Source organism: Scyliorhinus torazame, chromosome 2 (assembly GCF_047496885.1).
Source record: "Scyliorhinus torazame isolate Kashiwa2021f chromosome 2, sScyTor2.1, whole genome shotgun sequence".
NCBI lineage: Eukaryota > Metazoa > Chordata > Chondrichthyes > Carcharhiniformes > Scyliorhinidae > Scyliorhinus > Scyliorhinus torazame.
The window spans coordinates 397,210,466-397,238,338 of record NC_092708.1 but is presented as its reverse complement, the minus strand read 5'-3'; the positions used below and the strand labels follow the sequence as shown (position 1 = coordinate 397,238,338).

Below are 27,873 nucleotides of genomic sequence, written 5' to 3'. Positions count from 1 at the left end.
TTAGTCGGGCAGCACGGGCTTGGAGGGCCGAAGGGCCTGTTCCTGTGCTGTACATTTCTTTGTTCTTTGTTCTTTTGTAAGCCCGTCGCCACCAGGAGCAGGCGGTACAGTGCACAAGACATGATTTTTATCAAGTCGGAGGTCCAGCGACTCTTGAGGGAGGGGGTCATCGAGGCCAGCAACAGCCCCTGGAGAGCGCAAGTGGTGGTTGTCCGGACCGGGGAAAAGAATCGGATGGTTGTGGATTACAGCCAGACTATTAACCGGTTCACGCAACTTGATGCACATCAGAGATGGCCAACCAGATCGCACAGTTCCGGGTGTTCTCCACGGTCAATCTGAAGTCTGCCTACCACCAGCTCCCGATCCGCCCGGAAGATCGCCACTACACTGCTTTTCAAGCAGTCGGCCGACTCTTCCACTTCCTCAGGGTCCCATTCGGCGTCACTAATGGGGTCTCCGTCTTCCAGAGAACGATGGACCGAATGGTGGACCAGTACGGGCTGCGGGCAACATACCCGTACTTGGACAATGTCACCATCTGCAGCCATGATCAGCAGGACCTTCAGAGGTTCCTGCAAACCGCCCAATCCCTCAACCTCACATATAACAAGGAGAAGTGCGTTTTCCGCACAACCCGGCGAGCCATCCTCGGCTATGTCGTGGAAAACGGGGACCTAGGGCCCGACCCCGACCGCATGCGCCCCCTCGTGGAACTTCCCCTTCCCCACAGCCTCAAGGCCCTCATACGCTGCCTGGAGCTATACTCCTATTATGCCCAGTGGGTCCCCAACTGTGCGGACAAAGCCCGCCCACTTGTCAAAGCCACTATATTGCCCCTGACGGCTGAGGCCCACTCGGCCTTCAGCCGCATCAAGGCCGATATCACTGAGGCCGCGATGTACACGGTGGACAAGTCCGTCCCCTTCCAGGTAGAGAGCGATGCGTCAGACATCGCCCTGGCCGCCACCCTCAACCAGGCAGACAGGCCAGTAGCATTCTTTTCTAGAACCCTCCACGCCTCCGAGGTTCGACACTCCTCTGTCGAGAAGGAAGCACAAGCCATTGTGGAAGCAGTGTGGCATTGGAGGCACTACCTCGCCGGTAGGAGGTTCACCCTCGTCACCGACCGACGGTCGATAGCCTTCATGTTCGATAACGCACAACGGGGCAAAATCAAAAACGCCAAAATCTTGAGGTGGAGGATTGAACTCTCCACCTACACGTACGATATCAAATGGTACATCGTATACATTCCTGTCTGGCGCAAAAACACAACAGGAAAGTAGCCCAAACATGACATACAAAAGAAATGAAGAATAGTATTAGATCCAAAAAGGGGCCATATACAATTGGCTGCTGTTTCAATCATTTTGGCAGGTTTGGGGTGACAAGCCAGAATTACCCTGACTTGGGGACAGTCCGGTTTGGGTGGTCTGTAATCTACATATTCACTGGTTTGACTGCCTCGATCATTGATTTACACACCTGCCAATAAACCCCAACAAAACTGTCCAGTTTCTTTATTCGCATCTTTCTTTTTCTTTTTTGGGGCGGGGTTCTCTAATCCCGCAGCAGATTGTCCACGCCATCGTAAACGCCGTCGCAGCTGCTGCTCCAGCTGCTGCAGCCGCCTGTCCCGGCGTGAACTGAGCGCCGCGGGATCCGCGCATGCACAGTGGCTCCCTTCAACGCGCCGGCCCCGACGCAACGTGGCGCAGGACCACGGGGGCCGGCATGTAGGAAAGGAGGCCCCTAGCCAGAAAGGCCGGCCCGCCAACCAGTGGGCCCCGATAGTGGGCAGGCCACATCGGAGCCCCCCCCCCCCCCCCCGCCCCCCCCCCCCACCGGGGGTCGGACCCACCCCCCCCCCTGCCACAGGCCACCCCCTGACCCTTCCACATTGAGGTCCCGCCGGCTGAGAGCAGGTGTGGACGGCGCCGGCGGGACTCACCGTTTTCACGAGAATCTGCGGGCCGGCAATTTGAGCCGCTGTCGGGGCTTCTCCGGCCCGGCCCCAGGCTGGGAGATTCCCGCCCATGATCTCTGCAACATCGACTGATAGGGAGCAGTTTATAATTCAGCAAAGGAGGACCAAGTGATTGATTAAGATGGAAAAATAGTGTACGAGTGTACAGGTGCAAGGAACATGAAAGAGGACGGTAAAAGCTTCTGTGAGTCATGGAAAAATAAAAAGATTGGTGAAGATAAATGTAGGTCCCTTAGAGTCTGAAACGGGAGAATTTATAATGGAGAACAAGGAAATGGCCGAGCAATTAAACAACTACTTTAGTTCTGACTTCACAGAAAACACAAACAACTTCCCAGGAATGTTAAGGAATCAATGGTCTTATGAGAAGGTGGAATTGAAGGAAAATAGTTTTGGAAAAAAAAATAGGGTTGGATAAATTAACGGGATTGAAAGCTGATAAATCCCCAGGCGTTTATAATCTAAATCCCAAGGTAGTAAAGGAGGTGGCCATGGAAATAGTAGATGTCTTGTTTCTCATCTCCCAGAATTCTGTCGATTCTGGAAAAGTCCGGCAGATTGGAGGGTTGTAAATGTAACCCCGACATTTAAAAAAGGAGGGAGGGAGGAAACAGGGAATCACAGACCGGTTAACCCAACATAAGTGATATACCCTCAATTATGACACGAGAGAGTGTACTCGTGAAACAAAGGCTTTAATAAACAGAGAACTTCGCCAGCCGGAGAGATGAGTGCTCACTGAGCGCCGCCCACAGGACGTCACCTTGTATCCGGCCCCTGGGAGGTGGAGCCGGAGGCGGAGTCCCCCGGGGTTCCAAACCCGGTCTTAAAGGGACATTACATGCATGATCTTAAAGGCACATTACCCATTCATCACAATCAGCAGTAGGGAAAATGCTAGAGTCTAATATAAATAGGACACTTAGAAAATATCAGCGGCATTAGGGTCAACATGGACTTAAGAAAGGAAAATCATGTTTGACAAACCTACTGGAGGTTTTGAGGATGTAACTAGTAGAATAGATAAGGGTGAACCAGTGGATGTGGTGTATTGGGATTTTCAGAAAGCTTTTGAAAGAGGTTAATGTGCAAAATTCAAACATGTGGGATTGGGGTCAATATATTGTACGGATTAAGAATTAGTAAGCAGACAGAAAACAGAGAGGAGGATTAAATGGACCATTTTCTGCAAAATTTGTCACTGAACAACATGGCGAGATATTATGGTAAATGTTGATCAAACAGGTCAGTTTTATGCATCATCTTGCAGAAGAGAAATAGAGGTGGACAGAGAGAATTCTAGAGTGTACAGCCCAGGAAACAAAGCAGATCCACCAACAGAGCAGGTTAATTAAAATTGGGGGCGTGCAAAGGCCAGAGGGGAGGAGAGTAGAGATTTGGGAGAGTGCGAGTTGGGATGGAGGAAGTTAGGGAGGGCTGAGACCAATGAGGAGACGCGGAAAAACGTGTGACTTTTAAACTTGAGGCGTTGCTGGTCTGGGAATCAATGGAGGTGAGCGAGCACCGAGGTTATGGGTGAATGGAATCCAGCGTGACAGCAGCCCAGGCCCAGTTTTCATTCTTACCTGGCCAACAGGTGTTGATCTCCAGATCTCAGGTCATCCCAAGGACTCTTGGATGGTTCGGCATACATGATGGGCTGCTGGCAGTGTAGTGTAATGGGAGAAGCGTGACCAGGTGAGGACCAGTACATCGAAGGACTCAGACACTGCTTGACAATGGTTCCATCAGGACCACCAGCATCACTGGACATGCTGTACCCCAGGATGGAGGGATTGTAGAAGGCAAGTGTGGGGTACTCATTTGGGGAAGGAATGCAAATCGGACCGTGCTCAGACAGGCTTGGCACAGAGCTACCGTACTGCGGCTGATTGGGCCCAGCCAGAGGAGAGTTTTTAATCTGGTTTTCTATTGGTCCAGCTCGGAGTTCTTGTAGCTCAGACATCGAGGATTCTTTCATCGGTGAGGTGGCCATGGTTGAAGAGCAGGTCCCTCGGAGAAAGAACTTGCTTGGAGATCTCCGCTCATAAAACCATTGTGTCTTCTCACTAAAAAAAAAAGAGCAGAAAAAAAAACAGCAATTTATTGTCAGGAATGAAAACATCAAGACATAAGCAGTGGGTTGGAAGGCAGGGCGGTTGTCTGTCTGTCTGCCTGTCTGTCTGCCTGTCTGGGTGATGGCTGTCTGTCTGTCGCCTGTCTGGGTGATGGGCTGTCTGTCTGTCATCTGTCTGGGTGGTGGTCTGTCTGTCTAGCTGTCGCTTGTCTGGGTGCTGGTCTGTTTGTCCATCTGCCTATTTGTTGGTAGAAGTTGGTATTGATTCCCTGCAGTGCATTCGGCCCATCGAATCTGCACCGAATCTCTGAAAGGGCATCCCACTGAGGGTCAGGTCCCACCCTATCAACTTAACCCAGTAACCCCACCTAACCTTCTGGACACTAAGGGGAAATTTAGCATCGGCAAATCCACCAAAACTGCACATCTTTGGACTGTGGGAGGAAACCGGACCACCCGGAGGAGACCCACGCAGACACGGGGAGGATGTGCAGACTCCGCACAGACAGTGACCCAAGCCGGAATCGAACCTCGGACCCTGGAGCTGTGAGGCAGCAGTGCTAACCACTGTGCCACCCTGCCGCTCCTGTTTGACTGCGAGTCGGTCTGGGGGGGTGGACTGATGTCCACCCGTCTGGGTGGTGGTTTGTCTGTGTATCTGTCTGTCAGTCTGCCTGTCTGCTTGCCTGCTGGATGTCTATCTGTCAATCTGTCTCAGGGAATGCTGCACTGTCGGAGAGTCAGTGCTGAGGGAGTGCCGCACTGTCAGAGGTTCAGTACTGAGGGAGTGCTGCACTGTCAGCGGGTCAGAACTGGGGGAGTGCTGCACTGTCAAGAGAGTCAGTACTGAGGGAGTGCTGCACTGTCAGTGGGTCAGTACTGAGGGAGTGCCGCACTGTCAGCGGGTCAGAACTGAGGGAGTGCTCCACTGTCAGAGGGTCAGTACTGAGGGAGTGCCGCACTGTCAGAGGGTCAGTACTGAGGGAGTGCCGCACAGTCAGAGGGTCAGTACTGAGGGAGTGCTGCACTGTCAGAGGGTCAGTACTGAGGGAGTGCTGCACTGTCAGCGGGTCAGTACTGAGGGAGTGCTCCACTGTCAGATGGTCAGTACTGAGGGAATGCCGCGCTGTCAGACGGTCAGTACTGAGGGAGTGCTGCACTGTCAGAGGGTCAGTGTTGAGGGAGTGCTGCACTGTCAGAGGGTCAGTACGGAGGGAGTGCTGCACTGTCAGAGGATCAGTGCTGAGGGAATGCTGCACTGTCAGAGGATCAGTACTGAGGGAGTGCCGCACTGTCAGAGGATCAGTGCTGAGGGAATGCTGCACTGTCAGAGGATCAGTACTGAGGGAGTGCCGCACTGTCAGAGGGTCAGTACTGAGGGAGTGCTGCACTGTCAGAGGGTCAGTACTGAGGGCGTGCTGCACTGTCAGAGGGTCAGTACTGAGGGAGTGCTGCTCTGTCAGAGGGTCAGTACTGAGATAGCTTAGAAACCTGATATCTGGCACTGTACTGGTCAGGGGAGTGTTGATGGGGACAGTGTAGACGGAGCTTTACTCTGTATCTAACCCCGTGTTGTACCTGTCCTGGGAGTGTTTGATGGGGACAGTGTAGACGGCGCTTTACTCTGTATCTAACCCCGTGTTGTACCTGTCCTGGGAGTGTTTGATGGGGACTGTGTAGAGGGAGCTTTACTCTGTATCTAACCCCGTGCTGTACCTGTCCTGGGAGTGTTTGATGGGGACAGTGTAGAGGGAGCTTTACTCTGTATCTAACCCCGTGCTGTACCTGTCCTGGGAGTGTCTGATGGGCCAGTGTAGAGGGAGCTTTACTCTGTATCTAACCCTTAACTGTTCCTGTCCTGGGTGTGTTTGATGGGGACAGTGTAGAGGGAGCTTTACTCTGTATCTAACCCCGTGCTGTACCTGTCCTGGGAGTGTTTGATGGGACAGTGTAGAGGGAGCTTTACTCTGTATCTAACCCCGTGCTGCACCAGTTCTGGGAGTGTTTGATGGGGACAGCGTAGACGGAGCTTTACTCTGTATCAAACCCCATGTTGTACCTGTCCTGGGAGTGTCTGATGGGGACAGTGTAGAGAGAGCTTTACTCTGTCTCTAACCCCGTGCTGTACCTGTCCTGGGAGTGTCTGATAGGTCAGTGTAGAGGGAGCTTTACTCTGTATCTAACCCCGTGCTGTAGGGACAGTGTAGAGGGAGTTTTACAGTTTTGATACAGGAACTGGCTGTGTAAAGTCTTTCAATGCTGAGCACAATCAAAATATTGAACAAAAGGTTTGTGTACAAATTGGAAGTGAAATGTGATATTTCACACCCTCCTCTGTGGAGAAGAGTTTGAGCTACTAAAAATGAAACGGTCCACAAATGAAAAATTAATCCCAGGAACATTGTGCCAATAAAATCCTGCAAGTGAGGTCACAGGAGGATTGCAGAAATGGTGACTTTTAAAAACTTTTCTTTGAACTTTTGAATGAATTATGTAAGTTTGGAATAGGGGATCCACATGCTGTTTCACTGACGGTCAACGTTCATTCAGTCACTTTCCATCTCCGAGTAAGAAGGCAGGGTGGCTGAGTGATTGGTGCGTCACTCTTGGGATGCTTGGAGCTGATGCAATGAATCATCGGAGAAACATCCAACAAGTGTTGGCAACTGTTCGCCACAGCTGAGAGCTGCTTCACAGCAAGCGTGAGGAGTCCATCCAACATTGCAAACTGCTACCATGGTGGATGAACAATGTGTGTTCAGGGAGAGTGCGGAGGGGGCTGGTGCAGGTGGGCGGGGGGGGGGGGGGGGGGGGAGAGTCTGGTGCAGGTGGGCGGGGGGGGGGGGGCTGGTGCAGGTGGGCGGGGAGTCCGGGGGGGGCTGGTGTAGGTGGGCGGGGGGGGGGGGGGGGGGCTGGTGCAGGTGGGCGGGGTGTCCGGAGGGGGCTGGTGTAGGTGGGCGGGGAGTCCGGAGGGGGCTGGTGTAGGTGGGCGGGGGGGGGGCTGGTGTAGGTGGGCGGGGGGGGGGGCTGGTGTAGGTGGGCGGGGAGTGCGGGGGGGGCTGGTGTAGGTGTGCGGAGGGGGCTGGTGCAGGTGGGCGGGGGGGGGGGGCTGGTGTAGGTGGGCGGGGAGTCCGGGGGGGGGCTGGTGTAGGTGGGCGGGGGGTGCGGAGGGGGCTGGTGTAGGTGTGCGGAGGGGGCTGGTGTAGGTGGGCGGAGGGGGCTGGTGCAGGTGGGCGGGGGGTGCGGAGGGGGCTGGTGCAGGTGGGCGGGGGGGGCTGGTGTAGGTGGGCGGAGGGGGCTGGTGCAGGTGGGCGGGGGGGGCTGGTGTAGGTGTGCGGGGGGGGGCTGGTGGAGGTGGGCGGGGAGTCCGGGGGGGGCTGTTGTAGGTGGGCGGGGAGTCCGGGGGGGGGCTGTTGTAGGTGGGCGGGGAGTCCGGGGGGGGGGCTGGTGTAGGTGGGTGGGCGGGGATGCGGAGGGGGCTGGTGTAGGTGGGCGGGGTGTCCGGGGGGGGGGCTGGTGTAGGTGGGCGGGGAGTCCGGGGGGGCTGGTGTAGGTGGGCGGGGAGTCCGGGGGGGGGCTGGTGTAGGTGGGCGGGGGGGGCTGGTGTAGGTGGGCGGGGTGTCCGGGGGGGGGGCTGGTGTAGGTGGGCGGGGAGTCCGGGGGGGGGCTGGTGTAGGTGGGCGGGGAGTCCGGGGGGGGGCTGGTGTAGGTGGGCGGGGAGTCCGGGGGGGGGGCTGGTGTAGGTGGGCGGGGAGTCCGGGGGGGGCTGGTGTAGGTGGGCGGGGGGGGCTGGTGTAGGTGGGCGGGGTGTCCGGGGGAGGCTGGTGTAGGTGGGCGGGGGGGGGGGCTGGTGTAGATGGGCGGGCGGGGGGCTGGTGTAGGTGGGCGGGGAGTCCGGGGGGGGGCTGGTGTAGGTGGGCGGGGTGTCCGGGGGGGCTGGTGTAGGTGGGCGGGGTGTCCGGGGGGGCTTGTGTAGGTGTGCGGGGGGGGGCTGGTGCAGGTGGGCGGGGTGTCCGGGGGGGGCTGGTGTAGGTGGGCGGGGGGGGCTGGTGTAGGTGGGCGGGGAGTCCGGGGGGGGCTGGTGTAGGTGGGCGGGGAGTCCGGGGGGGGGCTGGTGTAGGTGGGTGGGGAGTCCGGGGGGGGCTGGTGTAGGTGGACGAGGTGTCCGGGGGGGGCTGGTGTAGGTGGGCGGGGGGGGCTGGTGTAGGTGGGCGGGGAGTCCGGGGGGGGCTGGTGTAGGTGGGCGGGGAGTCCGGGGGGGGGCTGGTGTAGGTGGGTGGGGAGTCCGGGGGGGGCTGGTGTAGGTGGACGAGGTGTCCGGGGGGGGCTGGTGTAGGTGGGCGGGGGGGGCTGGTGTAGGTGGGCGGGGTGTCCGGGGGGGGGGGCTGGTGTAGGTGTGCGGGGGGGGCTGGTGTAGGTGGGCGGGGTGTCCGGAGGAGGCTGGTGTAGGTGGGCGGGGTGTCCGGAGGAGGCTGGTGTAGGTGGGCGGGGGGGGCTGGTGTAGGTGGGCGGGGGGGGCTGGTGCAGGTGGGCGGGGTGTCCGGGGGGGGCTGGTGTAGGTGGGCGGGGGGGGCTGGTGTAGGTGGGCGGGGGGGGCTGGTGTAGGTGGGCGGGGTGTCCGGGGGGGGGGCTGGTGTAGGTGTGCGGGGGGGCTGGTGTAGGTGTGCGGGGGGGGCTGGTGTAGGTGGGCGGGGGATCCGGGGGGGCTGGTGTAGGTGGGCGGGGGATCCGGGGGGGGCTGGTGTAGGTGGGCGGGGAGTCCGGACGGGGCTGGTGCAGGTGGGCGGGGAGTCCGGGGGGGGGCTGGTGTAGGTGGGCGGGGTGTCCGGGGGGGGCTGGTGCAGGTGGGCGGGGAGTCCGGGGGGGGGCTGGTGTAGGTGGGCGGGGGGGGGCTGGTGTAGGTGGGCGGGGGGGGCTGGTGTAGGTGGGCGGGGTGTCCGGGGGGGGCTGGTGTAGGTGGGCGGGGGGACCGGGGGGGGGCTGGTGTAGGTGGGCGGGGAGTCCGTACGGGGCTGGTGTAGGTGGGCGGGGAGTCCGTACGGGGCTGGTGTAGGTGGGCGGGGAGTCCGGGGGGGGCTGGTGTAGGTGGGCGGGGAGTCCGGGGGGGGCTGGTGTAGGTGGGCGGGGAGTCCGGGGGGGGCTGGTGTAGGTGGGCGGGGAGTCCGGGGGGGCTGGTGTAGGTGGGCGGGGGGGGGCTGGTGTAGGTGGGCGGGGAGTCCGGGGGGGCTGGTGTAGGTGGGCGGGGGGGGGCTGGTGTAGGTGGGCGGGGAGTCCGGGGGGGCTGGTGTAGGTGGGCGGGGGGGGGCTGGTGTAGGTGGGCGGGGAGTCCGGGGGGGGCTGGTGCAGGTGGGCGGGGAGTCCGGGGGGGGCTGGTGTAGGTGGGCGGGGAGTCCGGGGGGGGCTGGTGTAGGTGGGCGGGGAGTCCGGACGGGGCTGGTGTAGGTGGGCGGGAGGGGGCTGGTGTAGGTGGGCGGGGGGGGCTGGTGCAGGTGGGCGGGGTGTCCGGGGGGGGCTGGTGTAGGTGGGCGGGGGGGGCTGGTGTAGGTGGGCGGGGTGTCCGAGGGGGGGCTGGTGTAGGTGTGCGGGGGATCCGGGGGGGGCTGGTGTAGGTGGGCGGGGGATCCGGGGGGGGCTGGTGTAGGTGGGCGGGGAGTCCGGGGGGGGCTGGTGTAGGTGGGCGGGGTGTCCGGGGGGGGGCTGGTGTAGGTGGGCGGGGGGGGCTGGTGTAGGTGGGCGGGGTGTCCGGGGGGGGCTGGTGTAGGTGGGCGGGGGGTCCGGGGGGGGCTGGTGTAGGTGGGCGGGGGGTCCGGGGGGGGCTGGTGTAGGTGGGCGGGGGGTCCGGGGGGGGCTGGTGTAGGTGGGCGGGGAGTCCGGGGGGGGCTGGTGTAGGTGGGCGGGGAGTCCGGGGGGGCTGGTGTAGGTGGGCGGGGAGTCCGGGGGGGCTGGTGTAGGTGGGCGGGGAGTCCGGGGGGGGGCTGGTGTAGGTGGGCGGGGAGTCCGGGGGGGGCTGGTGTAGGTGGGCGGGGAGTCCGGGGGGGGCTGGTGTAGGTGGGCGGGGAGTCCGGGGGGGCTGGTGCAGGTGGGCGGGGGGGGGTGAAATTCTCTTTTGAAAGCTATTTTTCTGAACTTGCAGTATTACCTACAAGTGAATGACTGGTTTGTTCCAGGGTACCGAGGTCAGGGCTCCAACTAATCTACCCAAAATCCCAGGCCAACGGAAATCTTTCCAAAGTGACAAAATGCACACACATGCCCAGAAATCTGTTCAAAAAGTTCTCACCCCATGAATTGCAAACACAGTCACGGGGTTACCAAAATATTAGGACTGAGCAGCCAAGAGCAACATTAGCCTGGGACACATTTCAGATTTCTTTACAGTAACTCCCGTTGGTTTTGGAATCTGATTAATCAGCTTACAGTTAGATGTGAAAGAGAGCCAGCAGTCGAGCGGGGAATTTGCTGATGGGATTTGCCGGCCGGGGTTTGGATGAGTGGCACAGCGGTCACACTGCTGGACCAGGCTACCCGAAAACAGGAGTTCAAATCTCACTGCTGGCAGGTTTTTTACAAATACGTTTAGCGAAAAATTTTCATAATATACAAAATATCATAAAACAATGAATCCAAGTTGGAATCTCAAAGATTACGACAAGCAATCAAAAGCACAAATTAGTTTAACCCCCCAAACTAAACTAAACTAACCCCCTTAACAACTGGCGGTGACTAGCCACCATGGCTGCCATTTAGCTAGACCCTTTCTACCGAGCCCCTGATGGTGAATCCTCCAAATGCAACAAAGGTGTGAGGTCACCTGACCAAGCTGAGGCACTGGGAGGTGCACGATTCCTCCACCCAAACAGAACTCACCTCCGGGCTACGAATGAGGCAAAGGCCAAGACATCCGGCTTCACCCTGCACCGGCAAATCTAACACCCCAAAAATGACCACCCATGGACATGGTTCCAAATCAACACTGAGTATCGCTGACATGGTGTTGAAGAAAGAGACTCGGAAGCTGGCTGACTTGGGACAAGACCTGAACGGGTGAATGTGGTTAGCCGGCCTCCCCGAGAACAGCACTCACACCCGCCCTCCACCCCAGAGAAGAATCCACTCACCCTCGCTTTCGTCAGATGAGCCCCATGCACCACCTGCAATTGGATCTTACTGAGCCGAGCGCATGAGGACGTGGCGTCGACCCTGTGAAGGGTCTCGCTCCAAGCCTCCTCATCCAGAATAGGACCCACTCATCCTCCCATTTCACCTTTACCTCATTCAATGGAACCGACTCCGCTGATAGGATCTGGCCGTTTATGCAGGAAATAGCCCCCCCCCCCCCCCCCCCCCGACTACCAAACCCAGTCAAAGACAGAATCCTCTTCAACAGGGAGGAGGGCGGTGCCAGGGGAAAGGCTCCTTATCCCCTTAAGTATGTGGGTTATTCAACAAAAACACCTCTGAAACTGAGCAGACAGGGCTATAAGAGCAGCACGCTAGCGGCACGCTAGCAGCACGCTAGCGGGAGTCACTGCTGCAAGTCATCTAACAATGAGCATTGAGGGATGTTTGAGAAATAAGAAAACTCGATGTGAAGCTCTCTGATTGTCCTAAAAACCCAACCGATTCAATAATTGTCTTTGGGCCTACTTGGGAGTCTAACTCCACAACAACTTGGTTCGCGAGAAAGCGTCTGAAATCTCCGAGGAAGACGCTCCATTTGTTTCAAAGCTGGAATCACTGCCAATGGCCCCAGGAGGCCCACCAGCACCGGCTTAGGGGAACCGGGACGGGCGATGAGTGCGGCCTTGCAGGACGCCCACATCCTGAAAATAAGTTTCAGAAATCGGGGGAATTGGACTGTGAGGCAGCAGTGCTAACCCGGGTCCCTGGCTCTGTGAGACAGCAGTGCTAACCCGGGTCCCTGGCGCTGTGAGACAGCAGTGCTAACCCGGGTCCCTGGCGCTGTGAGACAGCACTGCTAACCCGGGTCCCTGGCACTGTGGGGCAGCAGTGTTAACCCGGGTCCCTGGCACTGTGAGACAGCAGTGTTAACCCGGGTCCCTGGCACTGTGAGACAACAGTGCTAACCCGGGTCCCTGGCGCTGTGGGACAGCAGTGCTAACCCGGGTCCCTGGCACTGTGAGACAGCAGTGCTAACCCGGGTCTCTGGCACTGTGAGACAGCAGTGTTAACCCGGGTCCCTGGCGCTGTGAGACAGCAGTGCTAACCCGGGTCCCTGGCACTGTGGGGCAGCAGTGTTAACCCGGGTCCCTGGCACTGTGAAACAGCAGTGTTAACCCGGGTCCCTGGCGCTGTGAGACAGCAGTGTTAACCCGGGTCCCTGGCACAGTGATGCAGCAGTGTTAACCCGGGTCCCTGGCACTGTGAAACAGCAGTGTTAACCCGGGTCCCTGGCGCTGTGAGACAGCAGTGTTAACCCGGGTCCCTGGCACTGTGAGACAGCAGTGTTAACCCGGGTCCCTGGCACTGTGAGGCAGCAGTGTTAACCCGGGTCCCTGGCACTGTGAGACAGCAGTGTTAACCCGGGTCTCTGGCACTGTGAGACAGCAGTGTTAACCCGGGTCCCTGGCACTGTGAGACAGCAGTGTTAACCCGGGTCCCTGGCACTGTGAGACAGCAGTGTTAACCCGGGTCCCTGGCACTGTGAGACAGCAGTGTTAACCCGGGTCCCTGGCACTGTGAGACAGCTGTGCTAACCCGGGTCCCTGGCACTCTGGGGCAGCAGTGTTAACCCGGGTCCCTGGCACAGTGATGCAGCAGTGTTAACCCGGGTCCCTGGCACTGTGAAACAGCAGTGTTAACCCGGGTCCCTGGCGCTGTGAGACAGCAGTGTTATCCCGGGTCCCTGGCACTGTGAGACAGCAGTGTTAACCCGCGTCCCTGGCACTGTGAGACAGCAGTGTTAACCCGGGTCCCTGGCACTGTGAGACAGCAGTGTTAACCCGGGTCCCTGGCACTGTGAGGCAGCAGTGTTAACCCGGGTCCCTGGCACTGTGAGACAGCAGTGTTAACCCGGGTCCCTGGCACTGTGAGGCAGCAGTGTTAACCCGGGTCCCTGGCACTGTGAGACAGCAGTGTTAACCCGGGTCCCTGGCACTGTGGGGCAGCAGTGTTAACCCGGGTCCCTGGCACAGTGATGCAGCAGTGTTAACCCGGGTCCCTGGCACTGTGAAACAGCAGTGTTAACCCGGGTCCCTGGCGCTGTGAGACAGCAGTGTTAATCCGGGTCCCTGGCACTGTGAGACAGCAGTGTTAACCCGGGTCCCTGGCACTGTGAGACAGCTGTGCTAACCCGGGTCCCTGGCACTGTGGGGCAGCAGTGTTAACCCGGGTCCCTGGCACAGTGATGCAGCAGTGTTAACCCGGGTCCCTGGCACTGTGAAACAGCAGTGTTAACCCGGGTCCCTGGCGCTGTGAGACAGCAGTGTTAACCCGGGTCCCTGGCACTGTGAGACAGCAGTGTTAACCCGGGTCCCTGGCACTGTGAGGCAGCAGTGTTAACCCGGGTCCCTGGCACTGTGAGACAGCAGTGTTAACCCGGGTCCCTGGCACTGTGAGACAGCAGTGTTAACCCGGGTCCCTGGCACTGTGAGACAGCTGTGCTAACCCGGGTCCCTGGCACTGTGGGGCAGCAGTCTTAACCCGGGTCCCTGGTACTGTGAGACAGCAGTGTTAACCCGGGTCCCTGGCACTGTGGGGCAGCAGTGTTAACCCGGGTCCCTGGCACAGTGATGCAGCAGTGTTAACCCGGGTCCCTGGAACTGTGAAACAGCAGTGTTAACCCGGGTCCCTGGCGCTGTGAGACAGCAGTGTTAACCCGGGTCCCTGGCACTGTGAGACAGCAGTGTTAACCCGGGTCCCTGGCACTGTGAGACAGCAGTGTTAACCCGGGTCTCTGGCACTGTGAGACAGCAGTGTTAACCCGGGTCCCTGGCACTGTGAGACAGCAGTGTTAACCCGGGTCCCTGGCACTGTGAGACAGCTGTGCTAACCCGGGTCCCTGGCACTGTGGGGCAGCAGTGTTAACAAGGGTCCCTGGCACTGTGAAACAGCAGTGTTAACCCGGGTCCCTGGCACTGAGAGACAGCAGTGTTAACCCGGGTTCCTGGCACTGTGAGGCAGCAGTGTTAACCCGGGTCCCTGGCACTGTGAGACAGCAGTGTTAACCCGGGTCCCTGGCACTGTGAGGCAGCAGTGTTAACCCGGGTCCCTGGCACTGTGAGGCAGCAGTGTTAACCCGGGTCCCTGGCACTGTGAGACAACAGTGCTAAACCGGGTCCCTGGAACTGTGAGACGGCAGTGTTAACCCGTGTCCCTAGCGATGTGAGGCAGTAGTGCTAACCCGGGTCCCTGGCGCTGTAAGACAGCAGTGTTAACCCGGGTCCCTGGCACTGTGAGGCAGCAGTGCTAATCCGGGTCCCTGGTACTGTGAGGCAGCAGTGTTAACTGGGGTCCCAAGCGATGTGAGGCAGTAGTGCTAACCCGGGTCCCTGGCACTGTAAGACAGCAGTGTTAACCCGGGTCCCTGGCACTGTGAGGCAGCAGTGCTAACCCGGGACCCTGGTACTGTGAGGCAGCAGTGTTAACCCGGGTCCCTGGCACTGTGAGACGGCAGTGTTAACCCGGGTCCCTGGCGCTGTGAGACAGCAGTGTTTTACCGGGTCCCTGGCACTGTGGTACAGCAGTGTTAACCCGGGTCCCTGGCCCTGTGCGACAGCAGTGCTAAACCAGGTCCCTTGCAATGTGAGTGTAGCGCACAAAGACTCCCGAGAGACGAATAGAGGTGAAGTCGATGAGGCTTTATTAAGCGTGACTCGTTCCCCGCAGTTCAGCAACAGACTGGAGCTGCGGGGAGAATTCCTGGTTCTTATACTCCGCCTTCAGGACGGAGCTAGAGATCAACAGCCAACCTGGACCCGGGATCTGTCAGCCAATGACATCACGGCTTCACAGTCCCACATGAGATCCAAATGCATACTACCAGAGTGAGACAGCAGTGTTAACCTGGGTCCCTGGCCTGTGAGACAGCAGTGTCAACCAGGGTCCCTGGCGCTGTGATACAGCAGTGTTAACCCGGGTCCCTGGCACTGTGATACAGCAGTGTCAACCAGGGTCCCTGGCGCTGTGATACAGCAGTGTTAACCCGGGTCCCTGGCACTGTGAGAGAGCAGTGCAAATCCGGGTCTCTGGCACTGTGAGACAGCAGTGTTAACCCGGGTCCCTGGCACTGTGAGACAGCAGTGTTAACCCGGGTCCCTGTCGCTGAGAGACAGCAGTGTTAACCCGGGTCCCTGGTGCTGCGAGCAGCAGTGTTAACCCGGGTCCCTGAAACTGTGAAACAGCAGTGTTAACCCGGGTCACTGGCACTGTGAGACAGCTGTGCTAACCCGGGTCCCTGGCACTGTGAGGCAGCAGTGTTAACTTTGGACCCTGGCACTGTGAGACAGCAGTGTTAACCCGGGAGCCTGGCACTGAGAGACAGCAGTGTTAACTCGGTTCCCTGGCACTGTGAGACAGCAGTGTGAACCCGGGTCCCTGGTGCTGTGAGACAGCAGTGTTAACCCGGGTCCCTGGCGCTGTGCGACAGCAGTGTTAACCTTGGTCCCTGCCGCTATGAGACAGAAGTGCTAACCCGGGACCCTGGCACTGTGAGACAGCAGTGCTAATCCGTGTCCCTGGCACTGTGAGGCAGCAGTGTTAACCTTGGTCCCTGGCACTGTGAGACAGCAGTGTTAACCCAGGTCCCTGGTACTGTTAAACAGCAGTGTTAACCCAGGTCCCTGGTGCTGTGAGACAGCAGTGTTAATCCGGGTCACTGGCACTGTGAGACAGCAGTGTTCACCCGGGTCCCTAGCACTGTGAGACAGCAGTGTTAACCCGGGACCCTGGCACTATGAGACAGCAGTGTTAACCCGGGTCCCTGGCGCTGTGAGACAGCAGTGTTAACCCAGGTCCCTGGCACTGTGAGACAGCAGTGTTAACCCGGGTCCCTGGCACTGTGAGACAGCAGTGTTAACCCGGGTCCCTGGCACTGTGAGACAGCAGTGCTAACCAGGACCCTGGCGCTGTGAGACAGCAGTGCTAACCCGGGTCCGAGGCACTGTGAGGCAACAGCGTTAACCTAGGTCACTGGCGATGTGAGGCATTAGTGCTAACCCGGGTCCGAGGCACTGTGAGGCAGCAGTGCTAACCCGGGTCTCTGGCACTGTGAGACAGCACTGCTAACCCGGGTCCCTGGCGCTGTGAGACAGCAGTGCTAACCCGGGTCCCTGGCGCTGTGAGACAGCAGTTTTAACCCGAGTCCCTGGCACTGTGAGACTGCAGTGTTAACCCGGGTCCCTGGCACTGTGAGACAGCAGTGCTTACCCGGGTCCCTGGCACTGTGACGCAGCAGTGTTAACCCGGGTCCCTGGCACTGTGAGACAGCAGTGCTAACCCGGGTCCCTGGCGCTGTGAGACAGCAGTGTTTTACCGGGTCCCTGGCCCTGTGCGACAGCAGTGCTAAACCATGTCCCTTGCAATGTGAGTGTAGCGCACAAAGACTCCCGAGAGACGAATAGAGGTGAAGTCGATGAGGCTTTATTAAGCGTGACTCGTTCCCCGCAGTTCAGCAACGGACTGGAGCTGCGGGGAGAATTCCTGGTTCTTATACTCTCCCTTCAGGGCGGAGCTAGAGATCAACAGCCAACCAGGACCCGGGATCTGTCAGCCAATGACATAACGGCTTCACAGTCCCACATGACCCCAAATGCATACTACGACAGTGAGACAGCAGTGTTAACCCGGGTCCCTGGCCTGTGAGACAGCAGCGTTAACCCGGGTCCCTGGCACTGTGATACAGCAGTGTTAACCCGGGTCCCTGGCACTGTGAGACAGCAGTGTTAACCCGGGTCCCTGGCACTGTGAGGCAGCAGTGTTAACCCTGGTCCCTGGCACTGTGAGACAGCAGTGTTAACCCGGGTCCCTGGCACTGTGAGGCAGCAGTGCCAATCCGGGTCTCTGGCACTGAGACAGCAGTGTTAACCCAGGTCGCTGGCACTGTGAGACAGCAGTGTTAACCCGGGTCCCTGGCACTGTGAGGCAGCAGTGTTAACCCGGGTCCCTGGCACTGTGAGACAGCAGTGCCAATCCGGGTCCCTGGTGCTGCGAGCAGCAGTGTTAACCCGGGTCCCTGGCACTGTGAGACAGCAGTGTTAACCCGGGTCACTGGCACTGTGAGACAGCAGTATTAACCCAGGTCCCTGGCACTGTGAGACAGCAGTGTTAACCCGGGTCTCTGGCACTGTGAGGCAGCAGTGTTAACCTTGGACCCTGGCACTGTGAGACAGCAGTGTTAACCCGGGAGCCTGGCACAGTGAGACAGCAATGTTAACCCGGGTCCCTGGCGCTGTGAGACAGCAGTGTTAACCCGGGTCCCTGGCGCTGTGCGACAGCAGTGTTAACCTTGGTCCCTGCCGCTATGAGACAGCAGTGCTAACCCGGGACCCTGGCACTGTGAGACAGCAGTGCTAATCCGGGTCCCTGGCACTGTGAGGCAGCAGTGTTAACCTTGGTCCCTGGCACTGTGAGACAGCAATGATAACCCGGGTCCCTGGCACTGTGAGACAGCAGTGTTAACCTTGGTCCCTGGCACTGTGAGGCAGCAGTGTTAACCTTGGTCCCTGGCACTGTGAAACAGCAGTGTTCACCCGGGTCCCTGGCGCTGTGAGACAGCAGTGTTAACCCGGGTCCCTGGCACTGTGAGACAGCAGTGTTAACCCAGGTCCCTGGCACTGTGAGACAGCAGTGTTAACCCAGGTCCCTGGCACTGTGAGACAGCAGTGTAAACCCGGGTCCCTGGCACTGTGGGACAGCAGTGTTAACACCGGTCCCTGGTCCTCTGAGACAGCAGTGTTAAACCGGATCCCTTGCGCTGAGAGGCAGCAGTGCTAACCAGAACCCTGGCGCTGTGAGACAGCAGTGTTAACCCAGGTTACTGGCACTGTGAGGCAACAGTGTTAACCCAGGTCCCTGGCGATGTGAGGCATTAGTGCTAACCCGGGTCCGAGGCACTGTGAGGCAGCAGTGTTAACCCGGGTCCCTGGCACTGTGAGACAGCATTGCTAACCCGGGTCCCTGGCGCTGTGAGACAGCAGTGTTTGACCGGGTCCCTGGCACTGTGATATAGCAGTGTTAACCCGGGTCCCTGGCACTGTGAGACAGCAGTGTTAACCCGGTCCCTGGCGCTGTGACACAGCAGTGTTAACCCGGGTCCCTGGCCCTGTGCGACAGCAGTGCTAAACCAGGTCCCTTGCAATGTGAGTGTAGCGCACAAAGACTCCCGAGAGACAAAGAGAGGTGAAGTCGATGAGGCTTTATTAAGCGTGACTCGATCCCCGCAGTTCAGCAACAGACTGGAGCTGCGGGGAGAATTCCTCGTTCTTATACTCCGCCTTCAGGGCGGAGCTAGAGATCAACAGCCAACCAGGACCCGGGATCTGTCAGCCAATGACATCACGGCTTCACAGTCCCACATGACCCCTAATGCATACTCCCACAGTAAGACAGCAGTGTTAACCCGGGTCCCTGGCCTGTGAGACAGCACTGTTAACCCGGGTCCCTGGTGCTGTGAGACATCAGCGTTAACCCGGGTCCCTGGCTCTGTGAGACAGCAGTGTTAACCTGGGTCACTTGCGCTGTGAGACAGCAGTATTAACCCGGGTCCCTGGCACTGTGAGACAGCAGTGCTATCCCGGGTCAGTGGCACTGTGAGACAGCAGTGTTATCCCGGGTCCCTGGCACTGTGAGACAGCAGTGTTAACCCGGGTCCCTGGCGCTGTGAGGCAGCAGTGTTAACCCGCGTCCCTGGCGCTGTGAGACAGTAGTGCTAATCCGGGTCCCAGGCACTGTGAGGCAGCAGTGCTAACCCGGGTCCCTGGCACTGTGAGACAGCAGTGTTAACCTTGGTCCCTGGCGCTGTGAGACAGCAGTGTTAACCTTGCTCCCTGGCGCTGTGAGACAGCAGTGCTAACCTGGGTCCCTGGCACTGTGAGACAGCAGTGTTAACCCGGGTCCCTGGCATGGTGAGACAGCAGTGTTAACCCGGGTCCCTGGCACAGTGAGGCGGCAGTGTTAACCCGGGTCCCTGGCACTGTGAGACAGCAGTGTTAACCCGGGTCCCTGGCACTGTGAGAGAGCAATGTTAACCCAGGTGCCTGGCAGTTTGACACAGCAGCGTAACACGGGTCTCATGCACTGTGAGGCAGTAGTGTTAGCACGGATCCCTGACGCTCTGGGACAGCAGTGTTAACCCGGGTCCCTGGCACAGTGAGACAACAGTGTTAATCCGGATCCCTGGCACTGTGAGACAGCAGTGTTAACCCGGGTCCCTGGCTCTGTGAGACAGCAGTGCTAACCCGGGTCTCTGGCACTGTGAGGCACCAGTGTTTACCCGGATCCCTGGCACTGTGGGACAGCAGTGTTAACACCGGTCCCTGGTACTCTGAGACAGCAGTGTTAACCCGGGTCCCTGGCGCTGAGAGGCAGCAGTGCTAACCAGAACCCTGGCGCTGTGAGACAGCAGTGTTAACCCAGGTTACTGGCACTGTGAGGCAACAGTGTTAACCTAGGTCACTGGCGATGTGAGGCATTCGTGCTAACCCGGGTCCGAGGCACTGTGAGGCAGCAGTGCTAACCCGGGTCCCTGGCACTATGAGGCAGCAGTGTTAACCAGGGTCCATGGCACTGTGAGGCAGCAGTGTTAACCCGGGTCACTGGCACTGTGAGACAGCAGTGTGTGATGAACTGTTACTGCCTTATCATCATGTAATGTGATGTCCCCTTTAAGTCCAGGCTTGGGACCCTGGGGACTCCGCCTCTGGCTCCGCCCATCTGGGAGCCATACATAAAGGCCTGCCTCATGGTCTGTGTAGCAGTCAGCTCTCGTCCAAATCTGTAGCATAGTTATTAGCCTAATAAAGCCTTCTTTACAGTTTAATCTCTAAGCATCATTATTGAGGGTACCTCAATTTATTCGGCTAAACTAGATTCAGGATGGACGCAGGCCTAAAACCAGAGAAGCTCAATCTGGAAGCACGAACGCCGGAGGCAAAAGAAATTTTTAAATACTGGCTGCGGTGCTTCGAGGCCTACCTGGACTCCGCAGAGACTCCCATCCTGGGGCCACGCAAGCTGCGTCTACTCCACGCCCGGCTGAGTCACAGAATCTCCGCCACGCTCGAAAAGGCGACGATTGATGAGGAAGCGATTGAGTTGCTCCGCAAGCGGTTTGTCAAACCCGTCAATGAGGTGCACGCCCGGCATCTGCTCTCTACCTGCCGGCAGCGCTCGGGGGAATCGCTCGACGAGTTTGTTGAGAAACTCACCGCGCTGGCCAGGGACTGTGACCATCAGGATGTGACAGGGGAAGTCCATATGAACCTGCACATCAGAGATTCTTTCGTGTCCGGCATCCGCTCGACCTACATCCGGCAGCGACTGCTCGAAAACGGGGCAAAAGACCTCCAGGAGACGCTAACGCTCGCCTCCTCGCTGGAGGTGGCCCAACATAACTTGGGTACGTACCCCGCGGACTCTGCCAGCCCCCCCCGAACTTCCTCAGACTCGCCCGTATTACAGGCCTGCGCCACGCGGCGATCCGCTCAGCATGGGGGCACACCTTGCTACTTCTGCGGGCAGGGCCAGCACCCACGCCCACGCTGCCCAGCCCGCTCCGCGATCTGCAGCGACTGCGGGAAGAAAGGCCACTTTGCGAGGGTCTGCCTGGCCAGACCCAGGGCCCAGAAAAACAAAGAACAAAGGCCTCGCAATGCTGCTGCGCACCGACCCGACACGTCCTCTTCTGACGCGTCATCAGCCTTGTGCAAATCATGGGAGCGGCCATCTTCTCGACCCGACACGTGCGACCAACGGCAGCGGCCATTTTACGACTCCGACTACCCGCGATTGGGTGCGGTCACCCTCGATCAAACTCGGTCAAAACACCTGCAGGACTCCATGATGCAGGTCCAGGTCAACGGGCACGACACTGCATGCCTCTTCGACTCCGAGAGCACGGAGAGCTTTATCCACCCTGAAACGGTAAGGCGCTGCTCCCTACGCACCCATCCCACATCCCAAACCATAGCCCTCGCATCTGGGTCCCACTCGGTACAAATCACTGGGTACTGTATTGCGGATCTCTCGATCCAGGGTGCCAAATACACCCGTTTCAAATTTTATATCCTCCCTCACCTCTGTGCCCCCCTGCTGCTCGGACTGGATTTCCAGTGCAGCCACCGAAGCCTGACACTGAAGTTCGGCGGACCCTTGCCCCCCCCTTAGGTGTGCTGCCTTGCGACACTGAAAGTCGCACCCCCCTCGCTATTCGCTAACCTCACTCCTGACTGTAAGCCCGTCGCCACCAGGAGCCGGCGCTACAGTGCCCAAGATATGGCTTTTATCAAGTCAGAAGTCCAGCGTTTACTGGGAGAGGGGGTCATCGAGGCTAGCAACAGCCCTTGGAGAGCGCAAGTGGTGGTAGTCCGGTCTGGGGAGAAGAAACGGATGGTCGTGGATTATAGCCAGACCATAAACCGATTCACGCAGCTTGATGCGTACCCCCTTCCTCGCATCGCGGAAATGGTAAATCGGATCGCCCAATACCGAGTCTTTTCCACGGTCGACCTCAAATCTGCCTACCACCAGCTCCCCATCCGACCAAAAGACCGCCCCTATACTGCCTTCGAAGCAGCCGGCCGGCTCTTCCACTTCCTCAGGGTCCCCTTTGGTGTCACAAATGGGGTCTCCGTCTTTCAAAGGGCGATGGACCAAATGGTGGACCAGTACGGTTTGCGGGCTACATACCCGTACTTGGACAATGTCACCATCTGCGGCCATGATCAGCAGGACCATGACGCTAACCTCAAAAAGTTCCTCCAGACCGCCCGAGCCCTTAACCTGACCTATAACGAGGGCAAATGCGTTTTCCACACCACCCGGCTGGCCATCCTCGGCTATGTCGTGGAAGACGGGGTCCTAGGTCCCGACCCCGACCGCATGCGCCCCCTTAAGGAACTCCCTCTCCCCCGCAGCCTCAAGGCCCTCAAACGGTGCTTGGGGCTTTTCTCCTATTACGCCCAGTGGGTCCCCAAGTATGCAGACAAAGCCCGCCCACTCCTAAAGACCACCACTTTTCCCCTCTCGGCTGAGGCCCAATTGGCCTTCAACCGCATCAAGGCCGACATCATCAAGGCCGCCATGCACGCGGTGGACGAAACCATCCCTTTCCAGGTAGAGAGCGATGCATCAGACATCGCCCTGGCTGCTACTCTCAATCAGGAAGGCAGACCAGTAGCGTTCTTCTCCCGAACCCTCACTGCCTCCGAGATTCGACACTCTGCAGTCGAAAAGGAGGCACAAGCCATTGTGGAGGCTGTGCGGTGCTGGAGACACTACCTAGCCGGTAGGAGGTTTACCCTCATCACCGACCAACGGTCGGTCGCCTATATGTTCGATAACACGCAACGGGGCAAAATAAAGAACGATAAAATTTTGAGGTGGAGGATCGAACTCTCCACCTATTCGTACGATATCAAGTATCGTCCAGGGGAGCTCAACGAGCCCCCAGATGCCCTGTCCCGCGGCACATGCGCCAACGCGCAGGAGGACCGCCTGCAAGCCATCCACAATGACCTCTGCCACCCGGGGGTTACCCGGCTCGTTCATTTCATCAAGTCCCGCAACCTACCTTATTCAACCAAGGAGGTCAAGGCCATGGTCAGGGCCTGCCAGGTCTGTGCGGAGTGCAAACCGCACTTCTATCGGCCAGACAAGGTTCGGCTCGTGAAGGCCTCGGGCCCCTTTGAGCGACTGAGCGTGGACTTCAAGGGGCCCCTCCCGTCCACCAACCGTTATGCCTATTTCCTCACCGTCATCAATGAGTTCTCCCGTTTCCCATTCGCCATTCCCTGCACCGACATGACCTCAGCCACGGTGATTAAGTCACTGCACAGCATCTTCACCCTGTTCGGTTTCCCTGCTTATATCCACAGCGACCGGGGTACATCGTTCATGAGCGATGAACTGCGTCAGTATCTGCTCAGCAAAGGCATCGCCTCGAGCAGAACGACCAGCTATAACCCACGGGGAAACGGGCAGGTGGAGAGGGAGAACGCGACCGTGTGGAAGGCTGTCCTTCTGGCCCTGCGGTCGAGAAATCTCCCAACCACCCGCTGGCAGGAGGTCCTACCCGATGCCCTATACTCCATTAGGTCACTCCTCTGCACGGCCACGAATGAGACCCCTCACGACCGATTGTTTCTCTTCCCCAGGAAGTCTACCTCCGGGGTCTCGCTTCCACCTTGGCTGACGGCTCCGGGACCTGTTTTTCTCCGGAGGCACGCGAGGAGCCATAAAACGGACCCCCTAGTTGAAAAGGTCCGACTGCTCCACGCCAACCCCAGTTACGCCTACGTGGAGTACTCCGACGGCAGGCAAGATACGGTTTCCCTCCGGGATCTGGCGCCCGCTGGATCCTCCACCACAGACGCCCCTTCCCGCGCCGCTCCCCTGCAGGACCCATCGCCCCCTACAACACACCCCCTTCCGGCCCTACCACCCGCTGGTGAGCTCCTACCGTGCGCCCCCCCTTGCGCCCCCCCCCTTTACACCCCCCGCCGGCGCCGGCTCCGCTACCCCTGGCCCTGCCTAGTTCCTCTGTCCCGGCTCCACTACCCCCGGTCCTGCCTAGTTCCTCTGCCCCGACCCGGACCGAAGCTCCGACCGCTGTGCTCCCGGATGTGCCCTCAACCGGGACGTCCGTGCCCGCCGCACCACCGCCCGAACTGAGGAGATCGAGGAGGACGATCCGGCCGCTGAGACGGATGGACCTATGATGGCACTTCACCCCCGCCGGACTCCTTTTTAAACAGGGGGTGAATGTGATGAACGGTTACTGCCTTATCATCATGTAAGGTGATGTCCCCTTTAAGACCAGGCTTGGAACCCTGGGGACTCCGCCTCTGGCTCCGCCCATCTGGGAGCCATACATAAAGGCCTGCCTCATGGTCTGTGTAGCAGTCAGCTCTCGTCCAAATCTGTAGCATAGTTATTAGCCTCATAAAGCCTTCTTTACAGTTTAATCTCTAAGCATCATTATTGAGGGAGCATCATTATTGAGGGTACCTCAAGTGCAAATCCGGGTCAGTGTTAACCCGGGTCGCTGGCTCTGTGAGACAGCTGTGCTAACCCGGGTCCCTGGCACTGTGAGGCAGCAGTGTTAACCTTGGACCCTGGCACTGTGAAACAGCAGTGTTAACCCGGGTCCCTGTCGCTGTGAGACAGCAGTGTTAACCCGGATCCCTGTCGCTGTGAGACAGCAGTGTTAACCCGGATCTCTGGCACTGTGAGACAGCAGTGTTAACCCGGGTCCCTGGCACTGTGAGACAGCTGTGCTAACCCGGGTCCCTGGCACTGTGAGGCAGCAGTGTTAACCTTGGACCCTGGCACTGTGAGACAGCAGTGTGAACCCGGGAGCTTGGCACTGAGAGACAGTAGTGTTAACTCGGGTCCCTGGCACTGTGAGACAGCAGTGTTAACCCGGGTCCCTGGCACTGTGAGACAGCAGTGTTAAAGCGGGTCCCTGGCACTGTGAGACAGCAATGTTAACCCAGGTGCCTGGCAGTTTGACACAGCAGTGTTAACACGGGTCTCTGGCACTGTGAGACGGCAGTGTTAACCCGGGTCCCTGTCACTGTGAGACAGCAGTGTTAACCCGGGTCCCTGTCACTGTGAAGCACCAGTGTTTACCCGGATCCCTGGCACTGTGAGACAGCAGTGTTAATCCGGATCCCAGGCACTGTGAGACAGCAGTGTTAACCCGGGTCCCTGGCGCTGTGAGACAGCAGTGCTATCACGGGTCTCTGGCACTGTGAGACAGCAGTGCTATCACGGGTCTCTGGCACTGTGAGACAGCAGTGTTAATCCGTGTCCCTGGCACTGTGAGACCCAGCAGTGTTAACCCGGGTCCCTGGCACTGTGAGACAGCAGTGTTAACCCGTGTCCCTGGTACTGTGAGGCACCAGTGTTTACCCGGATCCCTGACGCTCTGGGACAGAAGTGGTAACCCGGGACCCTGGCAATGTGAGACAGCAGTTTCAACCCAGGTCCCTGGCGATGTGAGGCATTAGTGCTAACCCGGGTCCGAGGCACTGTGAGGCAGCAGTGCTAACCCGGGTCCGAGGCACTGTGAAGCAGCAGTGCTAACCCGGGTCCCTGGCGCTGTGAGACAGCAGTGCTAACCCGGGTCCCTGGCGCTGTGAGACAGCAGTGTTTTACCGGGCCCCTGGCACTGTGATACAGCAGTGTTAACCCGGGTCCCTGGCACTGTGAGACAGCAGTGTTAACCCGGGACCCTGGCACTGTGAGACAGCAGTGCTATCACGGGTCTCTGGCACTGTGAGATAGCAGTATTAACCCTGGTCCCTGGCGCTGTGAGACAGCAGTGTTAACCCGGGTCCCTGGCACTGTGAGACAGCAGAGTTAACCCGGGTCCCTGGCGCTGTGAGACAGCAGTGTTAACCCGGGTCCCTGGCAGTGTGAGACAGCAGTGTTAACCCGGGTCCCTGGCAGTGTGAGACAGCAGTGTTAACCCGGGTCCCTGGCACTGTGAGACAGCAGTGTTTTACCGGGCCCCTGGCACTGTGATACAGCAGTGTTAACCCGGGTCCCTGGCACTGTGAGACAGCAGTGTTAACCCGGGTCCCTGGCGCTGTGAGACAGCAGTGTTTTACCGGGTCCCTGGCACTGTGATACAGCAGTGTTAACCCGGGTCCCTGGCACTGGGAGACAGCAGTGTTACCCCGGGTCCCTGGCACTGTTAGGCAGCAGTGCTAACACGGGTCCCTGGCGCTGTGAGACAACAGTGCTAACCCGAGTCCCTGGCGCTGCGAGACAGCAGTGTTAACCCGGGTCCCTGGCACTGTGAGACAGCAGTGTTAACCCGGGTCCCTGGCGCTGTGAGGCAGCAGTGTTAACCCGGGTCCCTGGCGCTGTGAGACAGCAGTGCTAATCCGGGTCCCAGGCACTGTGAGGCAGCAGTGTTAACCTTGGTCCCTGGCACTGTGAGACAGCAGTGTTAACCCGGGTTCCTGGCGCTGTGAGACAGCAGTGCTAATCCGGGTCCCAGGCACTGTGAGGCAGCAGTGTTAACCTTGGTCCCTGGCACTGTGAGACAGCAGTGTTAACCTTGGTCCCTGGCACTGTGAGACAGCAGTGTTAACCCGGGTCCCTGGCGCTGTGAGCCAGCAGTGCGAACCCGCGTCCCTGGCACTGTGAGACAGCAGTGCTAACCCGGGTCCCTGGCACTGTGAGACAGCAGTGTTTACCCGGATCCCTGGCACTGTGAGACAGCAGTGTTAACCCGGGTCCCTGGCACTGTGAGACAGCAGTGGTAACACGGGTCCCTGGCGCTGTGAGACAGCAGTGCTAACCCGAGTCCCTGGCGCTGCGAGACAGCAGTGTTAACCCGGGTCCCTGGCACTGTGAGACAGCAGTGTTAACCCGGGTCCCTGGCGCTGTGAGGCAGCAGTGTTAACCCGGGTCCCTGGCGCTGTGAGACAGCAGTGCTAATCCGGGTCCCAGGCACTGTGAGGCAGCAGTGTTAACCTTGGTCCCTGGCACTGTGAGACAGCAGTGTTAACCCGGGTTGCTGGCGCTGTGAGACAGCAGTGCTAATCCGGGTCCCAGGCACTGTGAGGCAGCAGTGTTAACCTTGGTCCCTGGCACTGTGAGACAGCAGTGTTAACCCGGGTCCCTGGCGCTGTGAGCCAGCAGTGCGAACCCGCGTCCCTGGCACTGTGAGACAGCAGTGCTAACCCGGGTCCCTGGCACTGTGAGACAGCAGTGTTTACCCGGATCCCTGGCACTGTGAGACAGCAGTGTTAACCCGGGTCCCTGGCACTGTGAGACAGCAGTGGTAACACGGGTCCCTGGCGCTGTGAGACAGCAGTGCTAACCCGGGTCTCTGGCACTGTGAGACAGCAGTGTTAACCCGGATCCCTGGCACTGTGAGACGGCAGTGTTAACACGGGTCCCTGGTCCTCTGAGACAGCAGTGTTAACCCGGGTCCCTGGCGCTGAGAGGCAGCAGTGCTAACCAGGACCCTGGCGCTGTGAGGCAGCAGTGTTAACCCCGGTCCCTGGCAATGTGAGACAGCAGTTTCAACCCAGGTCCCTGGCGATGTGAGGCATTAGTGCTAACCCGGGTCCGAGGCACTGTGAGGCAGCAGTGCTAACCGGGGTCCCTGGCGCTGTGAGACAGCAGTGCTAACCCGGGTCCCTGGCGCTGTGAGACAGCAGTGTTAACCCGAGTCCCTGGCGCTGTGAGACAGCAGTGTTTTACCGGGTCCCTGGCACTGTGAGACAGCAGTGTTAACCCGGGTCCCTGGCACTGTGAGACAGCAGTGCTAACCCGGGTCCCTGGCACTGTGAGGCAGCAGTGCTAACCTTGGTCCCTGGCACTGTGAGACAGTAGTGTTAACCTTGGTCCCTGGCGCTGTGAGACAGCAGTGTTAACCCGGGTCCCTGGCACTGTGAAACAGCAGTGTTAACCCGGGTACCTGGCACTGAGACAGCAGTGTTAACCCGGGTACCTGGCACTGTGAAACAGCAGTGTTAACACGGGTCCCTGGCCTGTGAGACAGCAGTGCTAACCTGGGTCCCTGGCACTGTGAGACAGCAGTGTTAACCCGGGTCACTTGCGCTGTGAGACAGCAGTGTTAACCCCGGTCCCTGGCGCTGTGAGGCAG

General features: G+C 59.0%; 1 protein-coding gene across 4 annotated transcripts in view; it reads right to left on the bottom strand.

Annotated features, from left to right (window-relative positions):
* Positions 1-27,873, bottom strand: part of esr2a (estrogen receptor 2a) — a 745,646-nt gene that overhangs the window by 427,440 nt on the left and 290,333 nt on the right. For all 4 annotated transcript variants that reach the window (XM_072494274.1, XM_072494258.1, XM_072494265.1 and 1 more), the window contains exon 2: positions 3,577-4,059. In XM_072494274.1, the coding sequence (XP_072350375.1) occupies positions 3,577-4,059 (483 nt within the window). The remainder of the gene's footprint in view (positions 1-3,576; positions 4,060-27,873) is intronic.